Raw genomic sequence first — 20,044 nt, 5'->3', positions numbered from 1 at the left:
AAATCTCACCAAAGACTAAATAGAAGTTCCAACAATGATTATGTCTCATATGGACTTTAAATCATCATAGTCACATTTTTCCATGAATCTGCAGAGATAACGTTTCGTATCATCCATGGATTCCTCTGGGCACATTAAGCCTTCTGTTAAAGCTTGTTGTTTCAAGAATTTTATTTGTTTTAGGCTAAAGTAATTATCAAAATCTTTTGGTGCTTCTTAGCAAATATTTGTGGCTTCTTTTACACCTTGGAAAGTAATTACATCATCAACTATAGTCATCAGCTATTGTATACAGAGGTATATTAATTTGTTCAGCTTCTTGCATAAAAATTTTTAAATTTGCAGCATTGCAATGCTGTACTTGAGGATTTTTCCACATTTCTGAAGTCAAAATGGAAGTTTCCTGCGTTCTATGAGTAAAATCGAAGTTTTGTATCTTTCTTCCACCATCTCTGGGTGATTTCCACCAATTGCACCCTTAATAAATTATTCCTATTTCTATAAATACATTTCTTAGTAAATCCCACTCCCTGAGGCTTTAACAAACAATTTCTGTTCTAATCAGAGTTTCAGTTATTCCCTCATACCTTTGCAGCTTTATAAGATGAATCCCATTTCTTTAGCAATTTTACAGGGTGATTTGATGGTCTGTGACTCTAAATCATAGTCCTGTTGCTGTCACATTTATATTTGCTGCCATGTCCTGCTGACTATGGTTTTAACTAAATGCTTTGTACCTTTACCACAGTTTAAGTAATGTGGTTCCAGCCTCAATAGTCTCCTAGCTTCCTTCTTGCATTAGTCCTTGTCTGCTTGGGTTTCTAAAATGTCCCATTATGGCTTTAATTTGGCTTCTTGATGTTCCTAGATCGGCCACTTCATTTTTAAATTGCTTTTGCGACCTTTGTTTTCCCTTACTCTATCCCTCAAACTGCCCACTTGCTATGGTGGTGATGCTTGATATGACCTCAAGTACATGTATTTCCTTCAACCTATAAAACTGCATTGTTTTTCAAATGTTTTCAATTACCAAGGAATTTGACTTCATTCACAGAACGTCCAATGTCAGTTTGCTCTTCAGCTACATCTCGACTCAGGAGCACCCCAACAGACCATTTGCATTACATGCAACATGTAACTGCCTTGGAGTGAAGAATGCTCCAGCTTCAGGGAGTTCCAAACACTCTGCTGTTGCTGCATATCCCTTACTAGGTCTGAATTTTTTTTTACCATTGACTGTAGACTCTGACTTTTAAAGCTTGTCACAAGGGTGGCACAGTGGCTCAGTGGTTAGCACTGCTGCCTCATCGCACCAGGGACTCGGGTTCGATTCCAGCCTTGGATGACCATCTGTGTGGCGTTTGCACATTCTCCCCATTTCCACGTGGGTTTCTTCCGGGTGCTCCGGTTTCCTCCCCGGTCCAAAAGATGTGTAGGTGAGGTGAACTGGCCATGCCAAGTTGCCTATAGTGTTCAAGGATATGTAGGCTGGGTGCGTTAGTCAGGGGAAATGTAGAGTTATAGAGTAGGGGGATGGATCTGGGTGGGATATGCTTCAGAGGGCCAGTGTGGACTTGGGCCAAATGGCTTGTTTCCACACTGTAGGGGTTCTATGATAAGCATTTCTTCTATAGGTTTAGGAAAGCTGTTTCTGAAGATATTTTCAGATCTCTACCTATTTCAGCATTATAGAAGGGAGCTACAAGGAATCCACATTGCTTACCACCATATTGGATGAGCTCCCCATACCTATAAGGCCCAATGAGATGCTAGTGGGAGGCTGCTTCACATTGTGAGGAGGTGCCTGAGTAATGGCTGAAAAATCGAATTAATCTCAGAAAATGGCAGATAATAGAGACCTGAATTGTGTCATTCGCCTGCCCACATCCATTGAGTTTTGAGACGGTTTTCTGTTAGTTTTCTACCTCCAAAGTTACCTTCAACTATTTGGGAAGATACTGGCCAATGAGTACTTTGATCACATTCCTTAACTTTTTTCTCTCTCTAGTAACACTTTCCTCTTGAAACATTTATGTTATCCATTTTAATGATCCTCACTGCCAACTTATTCCTGTTCTGTTTCCATAAAAATGTTTTGCCTGGCTTCCATTTTAATTCCTTACTTTTCGGTTGTATCCCCTGGTGTCTGAACTCTTTGTTGTAATGAGCAATTTGCCTGGAATTTCCTTCAGTTGCCACAGTGTGTCTTTATGCTGTCATCATGACTGCAAAACTGGGTCTGGTGCAATTGGATATGTCATCTTCAGTTGTCTGATATTTCTGATGAAGAAGGGTAAACTTAATTCTGTGAGACTGCAAATTTACCACATTTAAATAATATCCCATGATGCTACATGCTGCTGTGCATTTTGGACTAAAGATTGCCAGACCAAAAACGGCTGTCTGCTGCACAGCTGTTGTTATGCAATGTTTTTTGAGTTGAAACTATCCTTGGGTTTAGCCTTGTTCTCAAAACAATGAAGCTCTTGAATTGGCTTTTATATTGCACTGTTTTTGTGCTTGTGGTATCCTCAAGTTTTTTTAAAATAACTATAAACTTGCCAGAATTATTGAAGGGCGACGGGTCTTAGTGTAAAAGGAGGTCAATACTAAGATTTGGTATACTCACAAACAAGGAGCAGGCCCTTTAAGGCTGCTGTGCCATTCATTTAGGTCATGGATGATCCTAACCTCAAATCCACATTCCCACTTACCTCTGATAACCTATTGTCTCTTTGTTTTACAAGCAAGACCATTGGTGAAGACATGTTATAGTCAAATAGTTTACTTTTTGCCTTTAATGGGATTTTTTAGCTGTTCACTCCAGTTAATAGAACTTCAAGAAAATTAATATTGTCTACATGAACCCAAATTAACATCACCCTTTGTTTGCGATACAATTACATTATTTTCACTAATCAAATGAAGCCACTGTTTAAAAGGCAGAAACTTTCATGTCAGAGAATGTTCTATTACAGAATGTGATAGGACAGAAAATTATTACAATCTTTCATTGCGAATTATGAAACTTGCTATTTGTACACTGATAAATGGAGTAATCATTTAGTTGAATATACATTCTAAAAAGTAAAGCCAATACATGATTTTCTAATCACAACAGAAGTTGTACAATAATCCATGTTTAACACTTTGCCCCCTACAATAATATAAGCTGACAGTCTGGTACAGAATGTCTTAGAAGTTATAGAATATTAGAATGGCTTCCTGTGCTGTAACCATTCAGCCTATTTGTAATCTGCCATAGTGCTGACTTGGTTCCAATTATACGATTGAAATCTGCCTCTGCCATACTCTCAGACAGTGAATTCCAAATCATAACCACTTAGTGTGTGAAAAATGTTTTTCAATATGTCACCATTGCTTGTTTAGAGAGACACCTTAAATTGGTGTCCTCCTGCCTTCAACCCTTTTGCCAAGGGGCACAATTTCTCACTAACAAATTTGTCTCGACCCTTAAGGATTTTAAAACCTCAAATATTCTCTGAATCTTGCCTTCTTCAATCTGCCTTTCCAATCTGTCCACATAACTGAAGTTCCTCATTGATGGAACTATTCTCTTAAATCTTTTCTGCAACTTCTTCAACATCGTCACATCTTTCTGAAAGTACTCCACTCAAGGCTGAACCAATATTTTTGCAGCTTTATTATCTTTTTGTGCTATTGTTCCCATATAAAATTCAAGAACCAGTATGTTTTGATCACTTTTCTCAACCACCTGCCACCTTCAATGATTTTCACACATACATGTGTAAGTCATTCTGCTATAATGCACATTTCGTCAGCGCAAATTGGCTATAATGCAATTGACAAATTGTGGACACTGTTTGGATAATGCAAACTTTCAACTGAATGGGTATAGCAGTTTTCTATAGCAATCTTCTACAGCATGATTTTCTGTAGCGGTTTTCCATAGCACCATTTTCTATAGCATGAGGTTGCAGAGGAACACAACTGTCACGCTGTAGCAGAACAATCTGTACATGGGAGTTTCAGTTCCTGTGCATTCCTTTTACAACTATACACTTTATTTTCTATTGCCTCTCATCGTTTTTCTTTTAAAATTAATCCCTTTAGATTTCTCTGTATTAAATTTTATTTGCCGCTTAACTGTCCATTCTACCAACATGTCTATGTCTTCTTGAAGTTTATGACTATTTCCAAGTATGTGTTATCTGCAAATTTTGAAATTGTGCCCTGCAGACCCAAAACTGGGTCATTAATATTAAAATAGCAGTCTTAACACCCACCCCGGTGAACCCTAATGTGTACTTTCTTCCAGATCAAAAACATAAGTTCACTTCTATTTTCTGTTTCTTGTCATTCAGCTATTTTTCTATCCATGTTGCTACTGCCCATTTTACTCCATGAGGTATAACTTTAAATTAGTCTAATAAGCTTGTTATCCGATACTGAATCAACCTCTCCTTAACAATTTTTTTGAAGCATCTGTTAAGCATCTTTTGAATTATCTTTCCTAAAAGCTTTCCTACCACCAAGATTAAACTGACTGATCTGTAGTTACTAGGTTAATGTTGCACCTATTTTTAACAAAGTTGTAATATTTGCAATTCTCCAGTCTTCGGTATCTAAGGTAGTTTGGAAAGTTATGGTAGTACCTTCACAACTTCCACTGTTGTTTCTGTCAGTGTCATTGGGTGCATCTCATCTGGTCTGGTGATTTGTTAACTTCAAGATTAGTGAGAGTTTCGAATACATCCTCTTTCCAAATTTTTAGTCCATCACTGTGATGTAGCAGCATCTATTTTCTTGGTTTAGACAGACACAAAGTATGCTTCAATATATCAGCCATACCCTGTTCCTCCAAACAAAGCCTTTTCTAGGTCTTTACTCAGCTGTACTCCTCTTTTTAACCAGTCTTTTGTTATTCATATGCTGGTAGGAGATTTCTGGATTCTCTTTTATGTTACCTGCTAGAATCTTCTCATACTTAGCCTTGGTAAAACCAGTACAGTTTTGGTCTCCTTATCTGAGAAGGATTTTCTGGCTCTGGAGGGAGTGGTACAAAAGTTTCCCAAACTGATTCCTGTGATGTAGGTCTGATGTATAAAGAGAGACTGGATTGCTTAGGCCCATGTTCACTGGAGTTTAGAGGAATGAGGGGGGATCTCATAGAAACCTATAAAATTTTAATATGTTTAGGCATGGTTAATGTAGGAAGGATACTTCAGAAAACTGTGGAATCCAGAACCACGGGGTCACAGTTTAAGGATATGAGTTAAGCCATTTAGGACTGAAATAATGAGGAATGTCTTCACCCCGAGAGTGGTTAGCCTATAGAAGTTTCTACCACAGAAGGCAGCTGAGGCCAAAGCATGAAAGATTTCAAGAAGGGGATCCAAGATGGCAGCGATCTGAGAAGTCTGCTTTGCTGAGCTCTGCAACTCAACTCAGGCAAAGTACCACTCTCACCTCCCCATTCAAGTTATTTCTGTGAAAATTCAGCATTTAAAGAGTTATAGAACTTTTCCAATATCCTATAAAGAAATATGACAAAAGGCAAAGGTTCCAACAAGTCCCAACACACGGGACACTCACTGGAAACATCAAACACTTCTGCGGCCGTGGCTGCAGCTTCCTCCACTAGTCTATTGGCGTCACTCACCCACCAGGCCCTGGCTACGGAGTTTGCTAAACTGCAAGATATGATCGAGTCATCACTTGAAGAGACGTTCCACAGTAGGCTGGACCTGACCGCGGCCATGCTCCACAAGCACGAGGAGCAGCTGGAAGGTCTTGGACACCAAAAGGAAGAAGTTGAAAGAAGGACCACAGGTTCGGAGAGCACGATCGACTCTTCAAAGAAAAGGATTTGAGTACTGGAGAAACAGGTCCTTACCTTACTGGAACACGCCGATGATCTCGAGAACAGAGGTAGGCGGAAGAATCTCCACATTATGGGGTTGTCGGAGGAAGTAGAAGGTGGTCAGCCAGCGAGCTTCTTTGAAAGCTAGCTGCTGCAATTTCTTGGCCTGGAGACCACGTCGGACCAGGTGAAAATTGAGAGGGCCATCCAGTCGCTGTGCGCAGGCCCAGCTCAGACCAGCACCCTCGCATGGTCCTAGTGTGGCTCCACAGTTACAGTGACAAATTTAAAGTTATGGAAACCTCCAGAATAAAGGGAAAGGATCCACAGGTCCTAAATTATGAAGGATCCAAGACTGTTTTCAGGACTTCTCTGCAGCTGTTATTCAAAAAAGGAAGCCCTTTGATGAAGCCAAGAGAAGACTAAGAGACCTTGGTATCCAATATTCCCTGAAGTTTCTGGCAGTGCTTTGTTTCACTTATGATGGGGTCTGTGCACTCATTCGACTCTTCAGATAAAGTGAAACATTTTTTGGACACTTTAAAATAGATCAGATAACTTAAAGGATGTGGAAAATAATGTTTCTTTTTCCTTTTCTCTCTTACCTTTTCTTAAAGAAAACATTGCTGAATTTTTGTCTGATATTAACAGGTGTTAATGTATATTTGGGGATGGGTAGGGTGTCTACTTTTAATTTCCTTGTTAAAATTTTTTTCTTCTCTCCTTATTTTGGCCTGAACCTGGGCTGCGGCTCAAGCTGGAAGGAGTTATGAAGGTGTTTTTGAGAGATGTAAGTGCCCCCTGTGGGCAGGGGTAGAGCCCCTCACTAAGTGCCTTGTATTTGGTTTAGACTTTTTTTTATATATAATTATTAGTAGGTTAGTTGTACTAGTTTTAGTTTATGCTCTTTGTGATTTTTATAAATTACTTGAAGGTTGGTGGAATGGTAGGTAGTGTGGAGGTATATTGTAGGTTGCAACAGGACATTGATAAGATGCAGAATTAGTCTGAGAAGTGGCAATGGAGTTCAACCTGGAAAAGTGAGAAGTGATTCATTTTGGAAGGTTGAATTTGGATGCAGAATACACGGTTAAAGGCAGGATTCTTGACAGTGTGGAGGAACAGAAGGATCTTGGGATCCATGTACATAGATCCCTCAAAGTTGCCACCGAAGTTGATAGGGTTGTTAAGAAGGCATATGGTGTATTGGCCATTATTAGCAGGAGGATTGAGTTTAAGAGCCATGAGGTTATGCTGCAGCTCTATAGAGCTCTGGTTAGACTGTACTCGGGATATTGTATTCAGTTCTGGTCGTCTCATTATCGGAAGGATGTGGAAGCTTTAGAGAGAGTGCGGAGGAGATTTACCAGGATGCTGCCTGGAATGGAGGATATGTCTTATGAAGAAAGGTTGGGGGAGCTAGGTCGTTTCTCATTGGAGTGAAGAAGGGTGAGAGATCGCTTGATGGAGGTGTACAAGATGATGAGAGGCAGAGATAGAGTGCGTAGTCAGAGACTTTTTTCCATGGTGGAAATGGCTATCACAAGGGGGCATAATTTTAAGGTTGATAGGAGAAAGGTTTAGGGGAGATGTCAGAGGTCGGTGCTTTACACAGAGAGTGGTGGGTGTGTGGAATGAAGTACCAGCGGTGGTAGAGTCAGATACATTAGGGACATTTAAGCAACTCTTGGATAGGCACATGGATGGTAGTAAGTTGAAGGGTGTGTAGGTTAGTTTGATCTCAGAATAGGATAAAAGGTCAGCACAACATTGAGAGCCAAAGAGCCTGTACTGTGTTGTATTGTTTTATGTTCTATGTTCCATAAAATGAGAATGAGCAAATGCACAATGCTTAAAATTGAAGTGAAATCAAAATTTTCATCTAGGTGACAGCTACAAAATATTATTTTATTGTGGAATGACATCTCAGCTCTCATGTGTTCTGTAAAGAAATTATTAAAGTTGACATGCTGTCTAGTCTAATGAAGTTCCACTCTCTGCAGTATTTTACTATGGCTATTATGAGCAACGTATAGTCTCTTCTTGAATATTTCTTAACAAACTATGTGTGATAATGTTCTTTAATATAAAGTAAATTAATCAAAGTATAGGGGTATAAACTCAATGAAAATGAAAGACATGATTATGATCGCGATTAGCAGCCATTAGGTACCAACTGTAGTTCTAAGTCAGAAGGTTGTGTGTTCAATTACCATTTCAAGTACCAGTTGAAAAATCAAGGATAAGCCTCCAGTTTAATACAGAGGTAGTGCTGCAATGCTTGAGGTGTTGTTTTACAGGAGAGACTTTAAACTGATGCATCACCCTCCCTCTTATGCAATCATGAAGAGAGTGGGAGTTCTTCCTTGGTATCCTGGTCAATATTCATTCCTTAATTAAATTGCAAGTTTACATTATCCTGTGGGAACACATTGTCCATAAATTGACTGATATGCTTCCACAGAGGCTGCACCTCAAAAGTATTTCAGTGTCACGGAAGTTCTTTGATCCCTCGAGGTCATGAAAATTGCTGCATAAAAGCAATTTTCTTTTACTTACTAATTTTGTATTTTTTGGCCTTGTACACCAGGCTTCAGAAACTGAGAAAGGTGATTACCATGAGCGTGTAGAAATGCCTCAGTTCAGTTGTCGAAGTCCAATACCAGGCGGCAGTGTAACAAAATTCAGGAGCAGATCTCAAGGTAGGCACTGTACTTACTGCCATTATCAATATTTTGTTAACCATGTGTTTATTTGTTGTGGAGGAATGCACAGCAATGTAAGAAGAGGATCAATTACCTTTTCCGCTCTGCTGGCATAAGTGCCACAACATTCCCTCAAATATCTCTCACTCACTTTATGTTTGCTGCTGTACCCACCTCCCACTAAGTCTCATGGAGGAACTTATGCCTGCAGAGTCATTGACCCTCCTACTACATTGCTGTGCATTCCTCGAGATAGACACTGAAGGTTAGAATGCAGATTCAGCAAGTAATCAGGAAAGCTAATAGAATATTATGATTCACTGTGAGGGGAATTGAATGCAAGAGTAAGGATGTTATGCTTCAGTTTTATGGGAATTGGTGAAACCACATGCATAGTTTGATACTGGTTACCATATTTCTGGAAGGATGTTAATCTATTAGAAACTGTTCAGGTGTTTACTAGACTATTTCATGGAATAAGTGGATTGCCTTATGAGGAAATGCTAAACCAGCTAGGCCTGTATCCTGTGGTGTTTAGAAGAGTCAGAGGTCATTTATTTTAAACATACAATATCCTGATGGATCTTGACCAGGTGAATGCTGAAAGCATGTTTCCTTGAGAGAATGTAAAACTAGGAGTCATAGTTTAAAAACGTCAGAGCGCCCAGTTAAGACAGAAATGAGGAAACTGTTTTTCCTTTCAGAGGGTTATGAGTCATTGGAATTCCCTTCTTTAAAAGACAGTGGAATCGTTAAATATTTTTAAGGTAGATGAATACATTCTTGATTACGAAGGGGATGAAACATTATTGGGAATATGCAGGAATTTAGAGTTGAGGTTAAAATCAGATCAGCTGTGATCTTATTGAATGGCAGAGTAGGCTCAAAGGGCTGAATGGCCTACTTTTGGTCCTTGTTCATGTGTTTAGCTGAGACTGCACTGATCCAGATGGAAACTTTGGACCAGGCTGGCAGGGTCTAATGTAATGTTTCTCTGCTTGTCCAGAGAAAGAGGACATAATGCCTCTGCAGCACCCCATCCAGCAGGTCTTCCAGGGGCCCATCCACAAAAGTTGGGCACCAAACTGTCCTCCTCTACCTTGTCAGAGGCAAATGTCAGGAATCATACAGTGTGACCCCAGACTAATAGTGCTTGACTGGATGTGCAATGGCCTATTAAGGTAGCACCAGTGTCCGGGATACCAGACAATTCTGCGACATACTTGCATTGGCGGGTTGTTCTGGGAATGGCACATGGTAAGGTGGGGATAGGATTAGATGAGAGGACACCTTATATTGAAAAACCCTCCAAAACAAAAGCCCTATGCAACTAGCCCTGAGCCAAAAATGCATAAGATGCAACACGTTATAAACCACATGCAACTTATCCTTGAATAATTTCAAGTAACTTCAATTCTGAGAAAATTACATCTAGAGGTAAGAGGCATGCCAAGTGTATAAAAATTTATCTAGTGTTTTTGTACAATATAGAAAACTGGGATATTGTTGGGTATTGGAGTTACATTCCACACAACCCTCCCCCAGTATACTGCTTGACTCAATTCAATTCTTCCCCTCTCCACTCTCAGAACATTAAAACGTCCCATGGCCACCAATTATCAAAATACATGAGGATTGGAAGTTAAATTTGCTCCACATGTCCCCAAATCCATCTGGAAAATTCAGTCACTGGGTGACCAATTGGAGAAATAGAATGGAGAGAAGTGGGGAGGAAGCTGCTCCTCTAATAACTGTTCCTCTCCCACTTTTACTGCTGATAGGTCAACTAGCTATTAGCTGTAAATGTTGGAGAAAAGCAGCCTGTGATTGGAGGAGCAGCTGGGTAACAAAGTGTTAGCAGTCATTGGGTTTCTGTAGTTTTGTAAAAGTAAGTTGCTAATGATCTTCCTTTATACAGATGTCTAATGACTACTTTTCTGGTTTAGAACTGGCATTTAATCATATGTAAAACATAATCTTTTGCTTGAGATGAACTTGTTTCAAATTCAGCTGCAGAACAGAAGCATTTTGTAATTGTTAAGACTGCTACCTCACTCCATGACACTTTCATTCACATATTAATTTCATCTGGTGATTATCTGAATTACATCTGTTCGTGAATTTGTCTGAAACTGCATCTTGTGTCAAAATGTCTTGAATGTTTTTGTGTAAATGTATCATTTTCTAATTTGTAATATTTATTTAACAATAAAACAAATGAGAAATGGCTACATTGAGTCACTTGTTCTGTTTTGTTGCATCTTCTCAAGGAATAGTACCAATTAGAATTCATGTTTGTTTTATCTTTAGATTCATTCTTCAACACTGGAATTAATCTGGGTTCCAAATGGGTTGTCTGGACTAGTGCTTCACCCTAACAGGATTGGACTGACACTTTTCTTATTCATTTGTGGGACTTGGGCATTGCTGGCTGGCCAGCATTGATAGTCCATCCCTATTTGCCTGAAACTCTGAAATAGCCATGCTGTATCTGCATTAATTGCATTGTTGATGTTTGCAGCTCAATGATCACATTGTAACTGAGAAACTGGGCTCATTACTAAATCCATGCTCCTGCAAATCTTTTTGTCAAAAAAGCATTGTATGAACTTGGGAATACAGCTCCATAAATTAATTGCCACAAAATTGTAGGGATTAACCCAAATCCCTGACGTAGGCTGCTAACTAAATTTCTCTATCAAATGCATACAATTTCCTCTCTGATTCTCACTCTGCTTTTTTGACAGGCGGAGGGAGCCGCTTAGAATCTGTGGGTGAAGATGATGAGCTGATAGTGGAAAATGGTGAGGCAAGTTGTGACATGTTAGAAAAGCCAGCGCGAGGAGGCCGCAAACATTCCCTTCCTCAGCAGCTTGATGCGATCAATATTCGACAGGTGTGTGTACCCAGCGTTTCTACTGTGTTCATCTGAGTAATCAATGTGCAGCTGGTCATATTTCTTGTAAATGGTTTTTCTCAAGACCTCCTAAATTTAAATCCATAACTGTGCCTTTGGTCACAACAGCAAAATACCTATTAATTCACGGAACATCGCCAAATGGTTTCTAACTGAAAAGGGTCCATGCCTTTATCAACATTATTTTATGGGCAAAACCAGAAATTGCTGGAGTAACTCAGGCCTGGCAGCATCTTTGGAGAAAGTTTCAGGTCAAGTGATCCTTCTTCTGAACTGACAATAGGTAAGAAAAGGTGGTATATATCCTGAAGATAGGTTTATTTTGGGGAAGGAGCCCAGACAGTAAGAACAGCAGTTAGGCAGACAAAGGGATGGATATTGGAAACGAGAGTGTGGTGCTGGAAAAGCACAACAAGTTAGGCAGACAAAGGGATGGATATTGGTAAGGCAGGGAGAAAGAAAAGCTGATAATGGAGATCCATAAGTAGGTGAAAATCTGTTACCTGTGCAAGGCAGCCCATATAATGACACCCATATAATGGGTGTCAGATTAGGTAAAGCTCAAGGACTAAGGTGTTCATGTTCTAAAATTATTGAACTCATTATTGAGTCCTGAAGGTCACAGAGTATCCAAGCTAAAAATGAGATGCCGTTGAGAGTATAACTTGCGCTTAGGGTTGCTGGAACACTGCAACAGGCCTGTGTCAGAAATGTTGATTTGGGAACACAGTGGTGTGTTGTAGTGTCAGGAAACAGGAAGCTCAGGGTAATTTTTACAGATAGAATGTAGTTCTTCAAAACAGTCACCCAGTCGGTCTTTCATTTTCCCACTGTAGAACAGTCCACATTGTGAGCATTAAACACAGTAGACTAGACTGAATAAAGTGCAGATAAATTGTTGCTTCACCTGGAAGGCTTGTTGGGGCCTTAGATAGTGAGAAGGGAGGAGGTAAACAGGCAGGTATTACACGTTCTGTGATTACATGGGAAGGTGCTACAGAGATGTGGCAAGATGTTGGGAGTGGAAGAGGAGAGAACCAAGGTGTCCTAGAGAGAATGGTCCCTATGGAATGCTGACAAGAGAGGAGACGGGAATCTGTCTGGTGGTGGCATCCTAGTGGAGGTGACAAAAATGGCACTTTATCATCCTTTGGATGTGGATGCTGGTGGGATGGTAAGTGAGGACCAGGATCCCTGTTAAGGGAGGGAAAAAAAGAGGTGAGTGCTGAAGTGCAGGAAATGGGTTGGACCTGGCTGAGGGCCATGTCAACCACAGTGTGAATAATCCTCAGTTGAGGGAAAATGTGGATGTTTCTGAGATGCCTCCCCAATGCCGCAGATGGCATTTTTAGAACTGATGTGACAGAGTAGGAGAAATTGGGAGAATGAAATGGAATCCTTACAGGAAGCAGGCTGTGAGGGTTGTATAGTCGAGGCAACTGTGTGAGTTGGTGAGTTTGTAGTGCATATTGGTGGTCAGCCTATGCCCAGAAATGGAAACAGAGATGTCGAGGAAGGAAGGGAGAAGTCAGAAATGGACGAGGTGAAGGTGAGAGCAGGGTTGAAATTGGAGCCGTCAGGTTTGCGCTGTCTGCCTAAATAGCAATTTATTTAGTGCCATTCTTCCACCTTAGAAATAGGATTCTGGTTAATCCAAGATGGAGGATGGGAAAAATTTCTAGCTTTAAGAGTTGCTCCTTTTTTTGAGGTATTTTAGGTACTGGAGGTGATTTCCTCGAATTCCAGGAGCAGCAATTACTGTTTTATATGCTGTTGCATTGTTTTGGAACTTTGGGAAAAAACGTCAAAACAACAGCAGTTTTAAAAGGGAGAAGAGCAGACAAAGGAAGCAGATGGTGAGGACAGTGCAGGAGAAAGAGAGAGAAAGAGAGAGAACCTGCAGAGTTACTCTCTTTGCTGTTTTTAAATTCATGTGTCACTGGACATCGGAGTGCATCTGAGAAAATTAACAAACAGTGAATTTCACAACTAATCTTGGAAGAACCTCTTTGGGCGAAGTTCACAACACAGAATCAGATAAGTTAATTGTTGTTTTAAGTCTGTCCAAGAGAAAGGCTGTATTAGTGAGTACAATGGATTCTTTCTTGATTATATGTTTTTGGAGATAGGTCTCTTGATTAAATGTAAAATATAAGCCACAGCTCTTAATTGAACCTGGTGCAGTGTTTTGTAGAGGAATAAGACGGTGTTATTTTCTGGGTCTGTAGAATGTGAAAGAGCAAAAATGGCCTTTGCAGTGATATGTACTTCTTGTCAGATGTGGGAGTTTAAAGAGAGTTTAAGGGTTACTGCGGATTATATCTGCCATAAATGCTGTTGGATGCGAGTCTTATCAGATCGAGTGGATTGGTTGGAGAGACAGATAGAAGCGATGAGGAATTTGCAACAGCAACAGTATGTGATGGATGGCAGTTATAGGAAGGGGGGAAAGTCTCAGAAACAGTCACATAGATTGGTTAACTCCAGGAAGGATAAGAGAGGTAGGCACCTAGGGCAGGAGTCTTTTGTGGATATACCCATTTCAAACAGGTATGCTGTTTTGGAAAATGTAGGAGATGATGGATTCTCAAGGGAACGTAGCACGAACATCCAAGTTTCTGGTATTGAGACTGGCTCTAATGCAACGAGGGGTATGTTGGCTTCCAAGAAATCAATTGTGTTAGAGGATTCTGTAGTCCGAAGTACAGACAGATGTTTCTGTGGCCAGCAGAGAAAAAACAGAATGGTGTGTTGTTTCCCTGGTGCCAGGATCAAGGATGTCTCAGAGAGGGTGCAGAATGTTCTCACGGGGGAGAGGGGCCAGCAAGAGGTCATTGTCCACATTGGAGCCAACGATATAGGAAGGAAAAAGGTTGAAATTCTGAAGGGAGATTACAGAGAGTTAGGCAGAAATTTAAAAAGGAGGTCCTCAAGAGTAGTAATATCTGGATTAATCCCAGTGCTACGAGCTAGTGAGAGCAGGAATAGGAGGATAGAGCAGATGAATGCATGGCTGAGGATCTGGTGTATGGGTGAAGGATTCACACTTTTGGATCATTGGAATCTCTTTTGGTTAGAAGTGACCTGTACAAGAAGGACGGATTGCACCTAAATTGGAAGGGGACTAATATACTGACAGGGAAATTTGCTAGAACTGCTTGGGAGGATTTAAACTAGTAAGGTGGGGGGTGGGACCCGGGGAGATACTGAGGAAAGAGATCGATCTGAGACTGGTACAGTTGAGAACAGAAGTGAATCAAACAGTCAGGGCAGGCAGGGACAAGGTAGGACTCGTAAATTAAACTGCATTTATTTCAATGCAAGGAGCCTAACAGGGAAGGCAGATGAACTCAGGGCACGGTTAGGAACATGGGACTGGGATATCATAGCAATTATGGAATCATGGCTCAGGGAGGGGCAAGACTGGCAGCTTAATGTTCCAGGATACAAATGCTACAGGAAGGATAGAAAGAGAGGCAAAAGAGGAGGGGAGTGGAATTTTTGATAAGGGTTAGCATTACAGCCGTGCTAAGGGAGGATATTCCTGGAAGTACATCCAGGGAAGTTATTTGGGTGGAATTGAGAAACAAGAAAGGGGTGATCACCTTATTGGGATTGTATTATAGACCTCCTATTAGTCATAGGGAAATTGAGGAACAAACTTGTAAGGAGATCTCAGCTATCTGTAAGAATAATAGGGTAGTTATGGTAGGGGATTTTAACTTTCCAAACATCGACTGGGACTGCCATAGTGTTAAAGGTTTAGATGGAGAGGAATTTGTTAAGTGTGTACAAGACAATTTTCTGATTCAGTATGTGGATGTACCTACTAGAGAAGGTGCAAAACTTGACCTACTCTTGGGAAATAAGGCAAGGCAGGTGACTGAGGTGTCAGTGGCGGACCACTTTGGGGCCAGCAACCATAATTCTATTCGTTTTAAAATAGTGATGGAAAAGGATAGACCAGATCTAAAAGTTGAAGTTCTAAATTGGAGAAAGGCCAATTTTGACAGTATTAGGCAAGAAGTTTCGAAAGCTGATTGGAGGCAGATGTTCACAGGTAAAGGGACGGCTGGAAAATGGGAAGCCTTCAGAAATGGGATAACGAGAATCCAGAGAAAGTATATTCCTGTCAGGGTGAAAGGGAAGGCTGGTAGGTATAGGGAATACTGGATGACTAAAGAAATTGAGGGTTTGGTTAAGAAAAAGAAGGAAGCATATGTCAGTTATAGACAGGATAGATCGAGTGAATCCTTAGAAGAGTATAAAGAAATTAAGAATATACTTAAGAGGGAAATCAGGAGGGTGAAAAGGGGATGTGAGATAGCATTGGCAAATAGAATTAAGGTGAATCCAGAGGGTTTTTACAAATATATTAAGGACAAAAGAGTAACTAGGGAGAGAATAGGGCCTCTCAAAGATTAGCAAGGCGGCCTTTGTGTGGACCCACAGAAAATGGGGGAGGTACTAAATGAATATTTTGCATCAGTATTTACTGTGGAAAAGGATATGGAAGATATAGACTGTAGGGAAATAGATGGTGACATCTTGCAAAATGTCCAGATTACAGACGAGGAGGTGCTGTTTGTCTTGGAATGGTTAAAGGTGGATAAATCCTCAGGACCTGATCAGGTGTACCTGAGAACTATGTGGGAAGCCAGAGAAGTGATTGTTGGGCCTCTTGCTGAGACATTTGTATCATCGATAGTCACAGGTGAGGTGTTGGAAGACTGGAGGTTGGCAAAAGTGGTGCCACTGTTTAAGAAGGGCGGTAAAGACATGCCAGGGAACTATAGACCGGTGAGCCTGACCTCAGTGGTGGGCAAGTTGTTGGAGGGAATCGTGAGAGACAGGATGTACATGTATTTGGAAAGGCAAGGACTGATTCGGTGTAGTCAGCATGGCTTTGTGCACGGGAAATCATGTCTCACAAACTTGATTGAGTTTTTTGATGAAGTAACAAAGAAGATTGATGTGGGCAGAGCAGTAGATGTGATCTATATGGACTTCAGTAAGGCATTCGACAAGGTTCCCCATGGGAGACTGATTAGCAAGATTAGATCTCATGGAATACAAGGAGAACTAGCCATTTGGATACAGAACTGGCTCAAAGGTAGAAGACAGAGGGTGGTGGTGAAGGGTTGTTTTTCAGACTGGAGGTCTGTGACCAGTGGAGTGCTACAAGGATCGGTGCTGGGTCCTTTCTCTTTTTGTCGTTTACATAAATGATTTGGATGCGAGCATAAGAGGTACAGTTAGTAAGTTTGCAGTTGACACCAAAATTGGAGGTGTAGTGGACAGCGAAGAGAGTTACCTCAGATTACAGCAGGATCTGGACCAGATGGGCCAATGGGCTGAGAAGTGGCAGATGGAGTTTAATTCATATAAATGTGAGGTGCTGCATTTGGGAAACCAAATCTTAGCAGGACTTACACACTTAATGGTACGATCCTAGGGAGTTTTGCTGAACAAAGAGACCTTGGAGTGCAGGTTCATAGTTCCTTGAAAGTGGAGTTGCAGGTCAGTAGGATAGTGAAGAAGGCGTTTGGTATGCTTTCCTTTATTTGTCAGAGTATTGAGTACAGGAGTTGGGAGGTCATATTGTGGCTGTACAGGACATTAGTTAGGCCACTGTTGGAATATTGCATGCAATTCTGGTCTCCTTCTTATCGGAAAGATGTTGTGAAACTTGAAAGGGTTCAGAAAAGACTTACAAGGATGTTGCCAGCGTTGGAGGATTTGAGCTGTAGTGAGAGGCTGAACAGGCTGGGGCTGTTTTCCCTGGAGCGTCGGAGGCTGAGGGGTGACCTTATAAAGGTTTACAAAATTATGAAGGGCATTGATAGGATAAATAGATAAAGTCTTTTCCCTGGGCTGGGGAGTCCAGAACTGGAGGGCGTATGTTTAAGATGAGAGGGGAAAGATAAAAAAGACACCTAAGGGGCAACTTCTTCACACAGAGGGTGGTACGTGTATGGAATGAGCTACCAGAGGATGTGTTGGAGGCAAATACAATTGCAACATTTAAGAGGCATTTGGATGGGTATATGAATAGGAAGGGTTTGGAGGGATATGGGCCGGGTGCTGGCAGGTGGGACTAGATTGGGTTGGGATATCTGGTCGGTATGGACAGGTTGGATCGAAGAGTCTGTTTCCATGCTGTATATCTCTATGACTCTATTCTCCATATAACCTGCAAATTATTCCCTTTTAGATAACAGTTTAATTCCCTTTGATTGTTTCATTTGAACCTATTTTCTCAACACACTTGGGTAGAAAGTTTTGGATCTGAATCGCCTGCTGTGTGAAAATATTTCTCTTCATGTCCCTTTTGTTTCTTTCCTTCATTTACTTTCAATCCCTACCTCTCATTCTTTATGATTTCATGAGTGGGAACAGGATTTTTCCCACTTTGTCCGTAGCCTTCATGAGTTTGAATATCTCCATTAGATCTCCTCGCACCATTCTTTCTCCAAGGAAAACAGTCCTAATTTCCCCAATCCACCTTCATGACAGAAGTTTCTTATTTCTGGAAACCTTGCCCTTAGAGGAATTACAAACATTCTTTAAGACTGAATTTAAAAGTGAATTTTATGACTCATGTCTGCATGTCAGGAATTTTATTCTGGGAACCAGCATTATTTTCCATTATGGAGCGTGCTGATCTCCACATAAAACTTAATGATCTATACTCTCATTGCATGTAGGACTGAGCCAGAGACACTGATTAGTAAAGTTTACCTCTCCATGTCATTCTGAAGTTGACCGTCAAATTTATTAGTGTGTTCTAAACTGTATCCCGTATTTTGTATAGCGTGAACTTGGTACAGCAGCCTGTAGTCTCTGGACTTTAAAAGAGTCAGAAGTGATTTATTTAAAACATACAAAATCGTGAGGGGACTTGACCACATGGATGCTGAAAACATGTTTCCTTTTGAGAGAGCATTCAGAACTAGGGGTCATGATTTCAAAGTAAGGAAGCGCCCAGTTAAAACAGAGATGAGGAAACATTTTTTTCTCTGAGGGTTTTGAGTCATTGGAATTCCCTTCCTAAAAAGGCAGTGAATGCAGAATCTTTAAGTATTTAAAGGTAGATGTAGATACATTCTTCATTACCAACAGGAAGAAAGATTATTGGGAATATGCAGGTAGAGTTGAGCTTAAAGTCAGATCAGCCATGATCTTATTGAATGGTAGATAGGCTCAAAGAGCCAAATGGCCTATTCTTGTTCCTTGTTCATATATTTGTATGACTTACTAGCTTTTCAGAAATTCAAGTTGTAAACTGACGAGTGAGACATTGACATTACAACATGCCTATATATCTTATTCTTTACTTGTCATTTTTAGGATTATCAAATCATTAAAAAGTCAGCACGTTCCTTAAGCACAGTTCAAGTGGAATCACCATGGCGGCTAGCTCAGCCGTCAATCATCTCTAACATTGTCCTAATGAAAGGGCAAGGAAAGGTAAGCATCTACACTATCATGGGCCACTGGTTTATCTCAATTTTTTAAAGTATAGTTTATATGCTTTGTATTCTGCCTTACTGCACCTAATGCTAATGTGTGCAAGCAGAATGACTCAATTTTATCTGGCCCTAGGAAACTTAGGCAACTTGTAGTCACTGGTGTTAACCCAACTAAGGTCAGCTAGTGCAGTCTGGATCAGAGTGATTACGGGTACTTTCTCATAAGCATATCTTATGAGATCATCAGTGGTTTTTCATGAAAAATAAACTTTATACATCCAATAACATCAAGATAATTCCCAAGAGATGAATTTGAAAAATTAGAAAATGAATCTACTCTTCTCACAACATTGATTCTATAAGAAATTAAAGATTAACAGAAAGCTGTTCAACCCATCATGATCCCAAATGGAGAAAAAGCTGTTGAGTGACCCTCCATTTCCATCAAACATCCAGAATATTACTTCACTTTTACAACCAACAACTACAACTCTCACTGGATGCATTTTCTTCCACCTTGATGGTACCTTGCAAGTTTTGACCTTCCATCTTAGTTTCTCAAAATTTGCTACTTAAGGATCCTGACTACATGTTTCTGATACATCAATAAATACAATCTTGAATATATTTATCCATATTTTTTCTGTTATATTTTGTCTGACCTGTGTTTTCCAGGGTCTAGGTTTCAGTATAGTTGGTGGCCAGGATTCTGCTCGAGGACGGATGGGAATATTTGTCAAAACTATTTTTCCAAATGGTGCAGCTGCTGCTGATGGAAGACTGAAAGAAGGTCTGAAATCTGATCCTTTGATCCTCACCAATTATTTATTAATTTTAATGGTGTAGAACAATTTTTCAAGGTTATTTGTCATTTATTTTTAAATTGTCATTATTTTAAATTTCAACAAAGTGCAATCAAGTTCCCAATTTTTATTGATATTACAGCAATTGGATTCGATCGAGATTCAAATTCAGTTTACTATTGGATTTGGCCAATATCTGATGTCTGACCACCTGCCAATCAATTTATGTTTATTTGACAAGTGTGGATGTGAATGTACAATAACATTTTGCATGCTACTTACGATTTTGTCAGCTGGTCCCT

The 20,044-nt window shown here is 40.3% G+C and overlaps 1 protein-coding gene across 5 annotated transcripts in view; it reads left to right on the top strand.

Moving 5' to 3' along the window:
* Positions 1-20,044, top strand: part of pdzd2 (PDZ domain containing 2) — a 544,030-nt gene that overhangs the window by 377,538 nt on the left and 146,448 nt on the right. For 4 of the 5 annotated variants that reach the window (XM_072572501.1, XM_072572518.1, XM_072572511.1 and 1 more), the window contains 4 exons: positions 8,436-8,547; positions 11,298-11,446; positions 18,818-18,937; positions 19,615-19,729. In XM_072572501.1, coding sequence (XP_072428602.1) covers positions 8,436-8,547; positions 11,298-11,446; positions 18,818-18,937; positions 19,615-19,729 — 496 coding nt within the window. Of the gene's footprint in view, positions 1-673; positions 6,636-8,435; positions 8,548-11,297; positions 11,447-18,817; positions 18,938-19,614; positions 19,730-20,044 lie in introns of those variants that run through there. The other variant, XM_072572535.1, reaches the window with a different exon arrangement.

This window comes from Chiloscyllium punctatum, chromosome 1 (genome assembly GCF_047496795.1).
Source record: "Chiloscyllium punctatum isolate Juve2018m chromosome 1, sChiPun1.3, whole genome shotgun sequence".
Lineage (NCBI taxonomy): Eukaryota > Metazoa > Chordata > Chondrichthyes > Orectolobiformes > Hemiscylliidae > Chiloscyllium > Chiloscyllium punctatum.
This window is presented reverse-complemented; position numbering and strand designations above follow the sequence as displayed.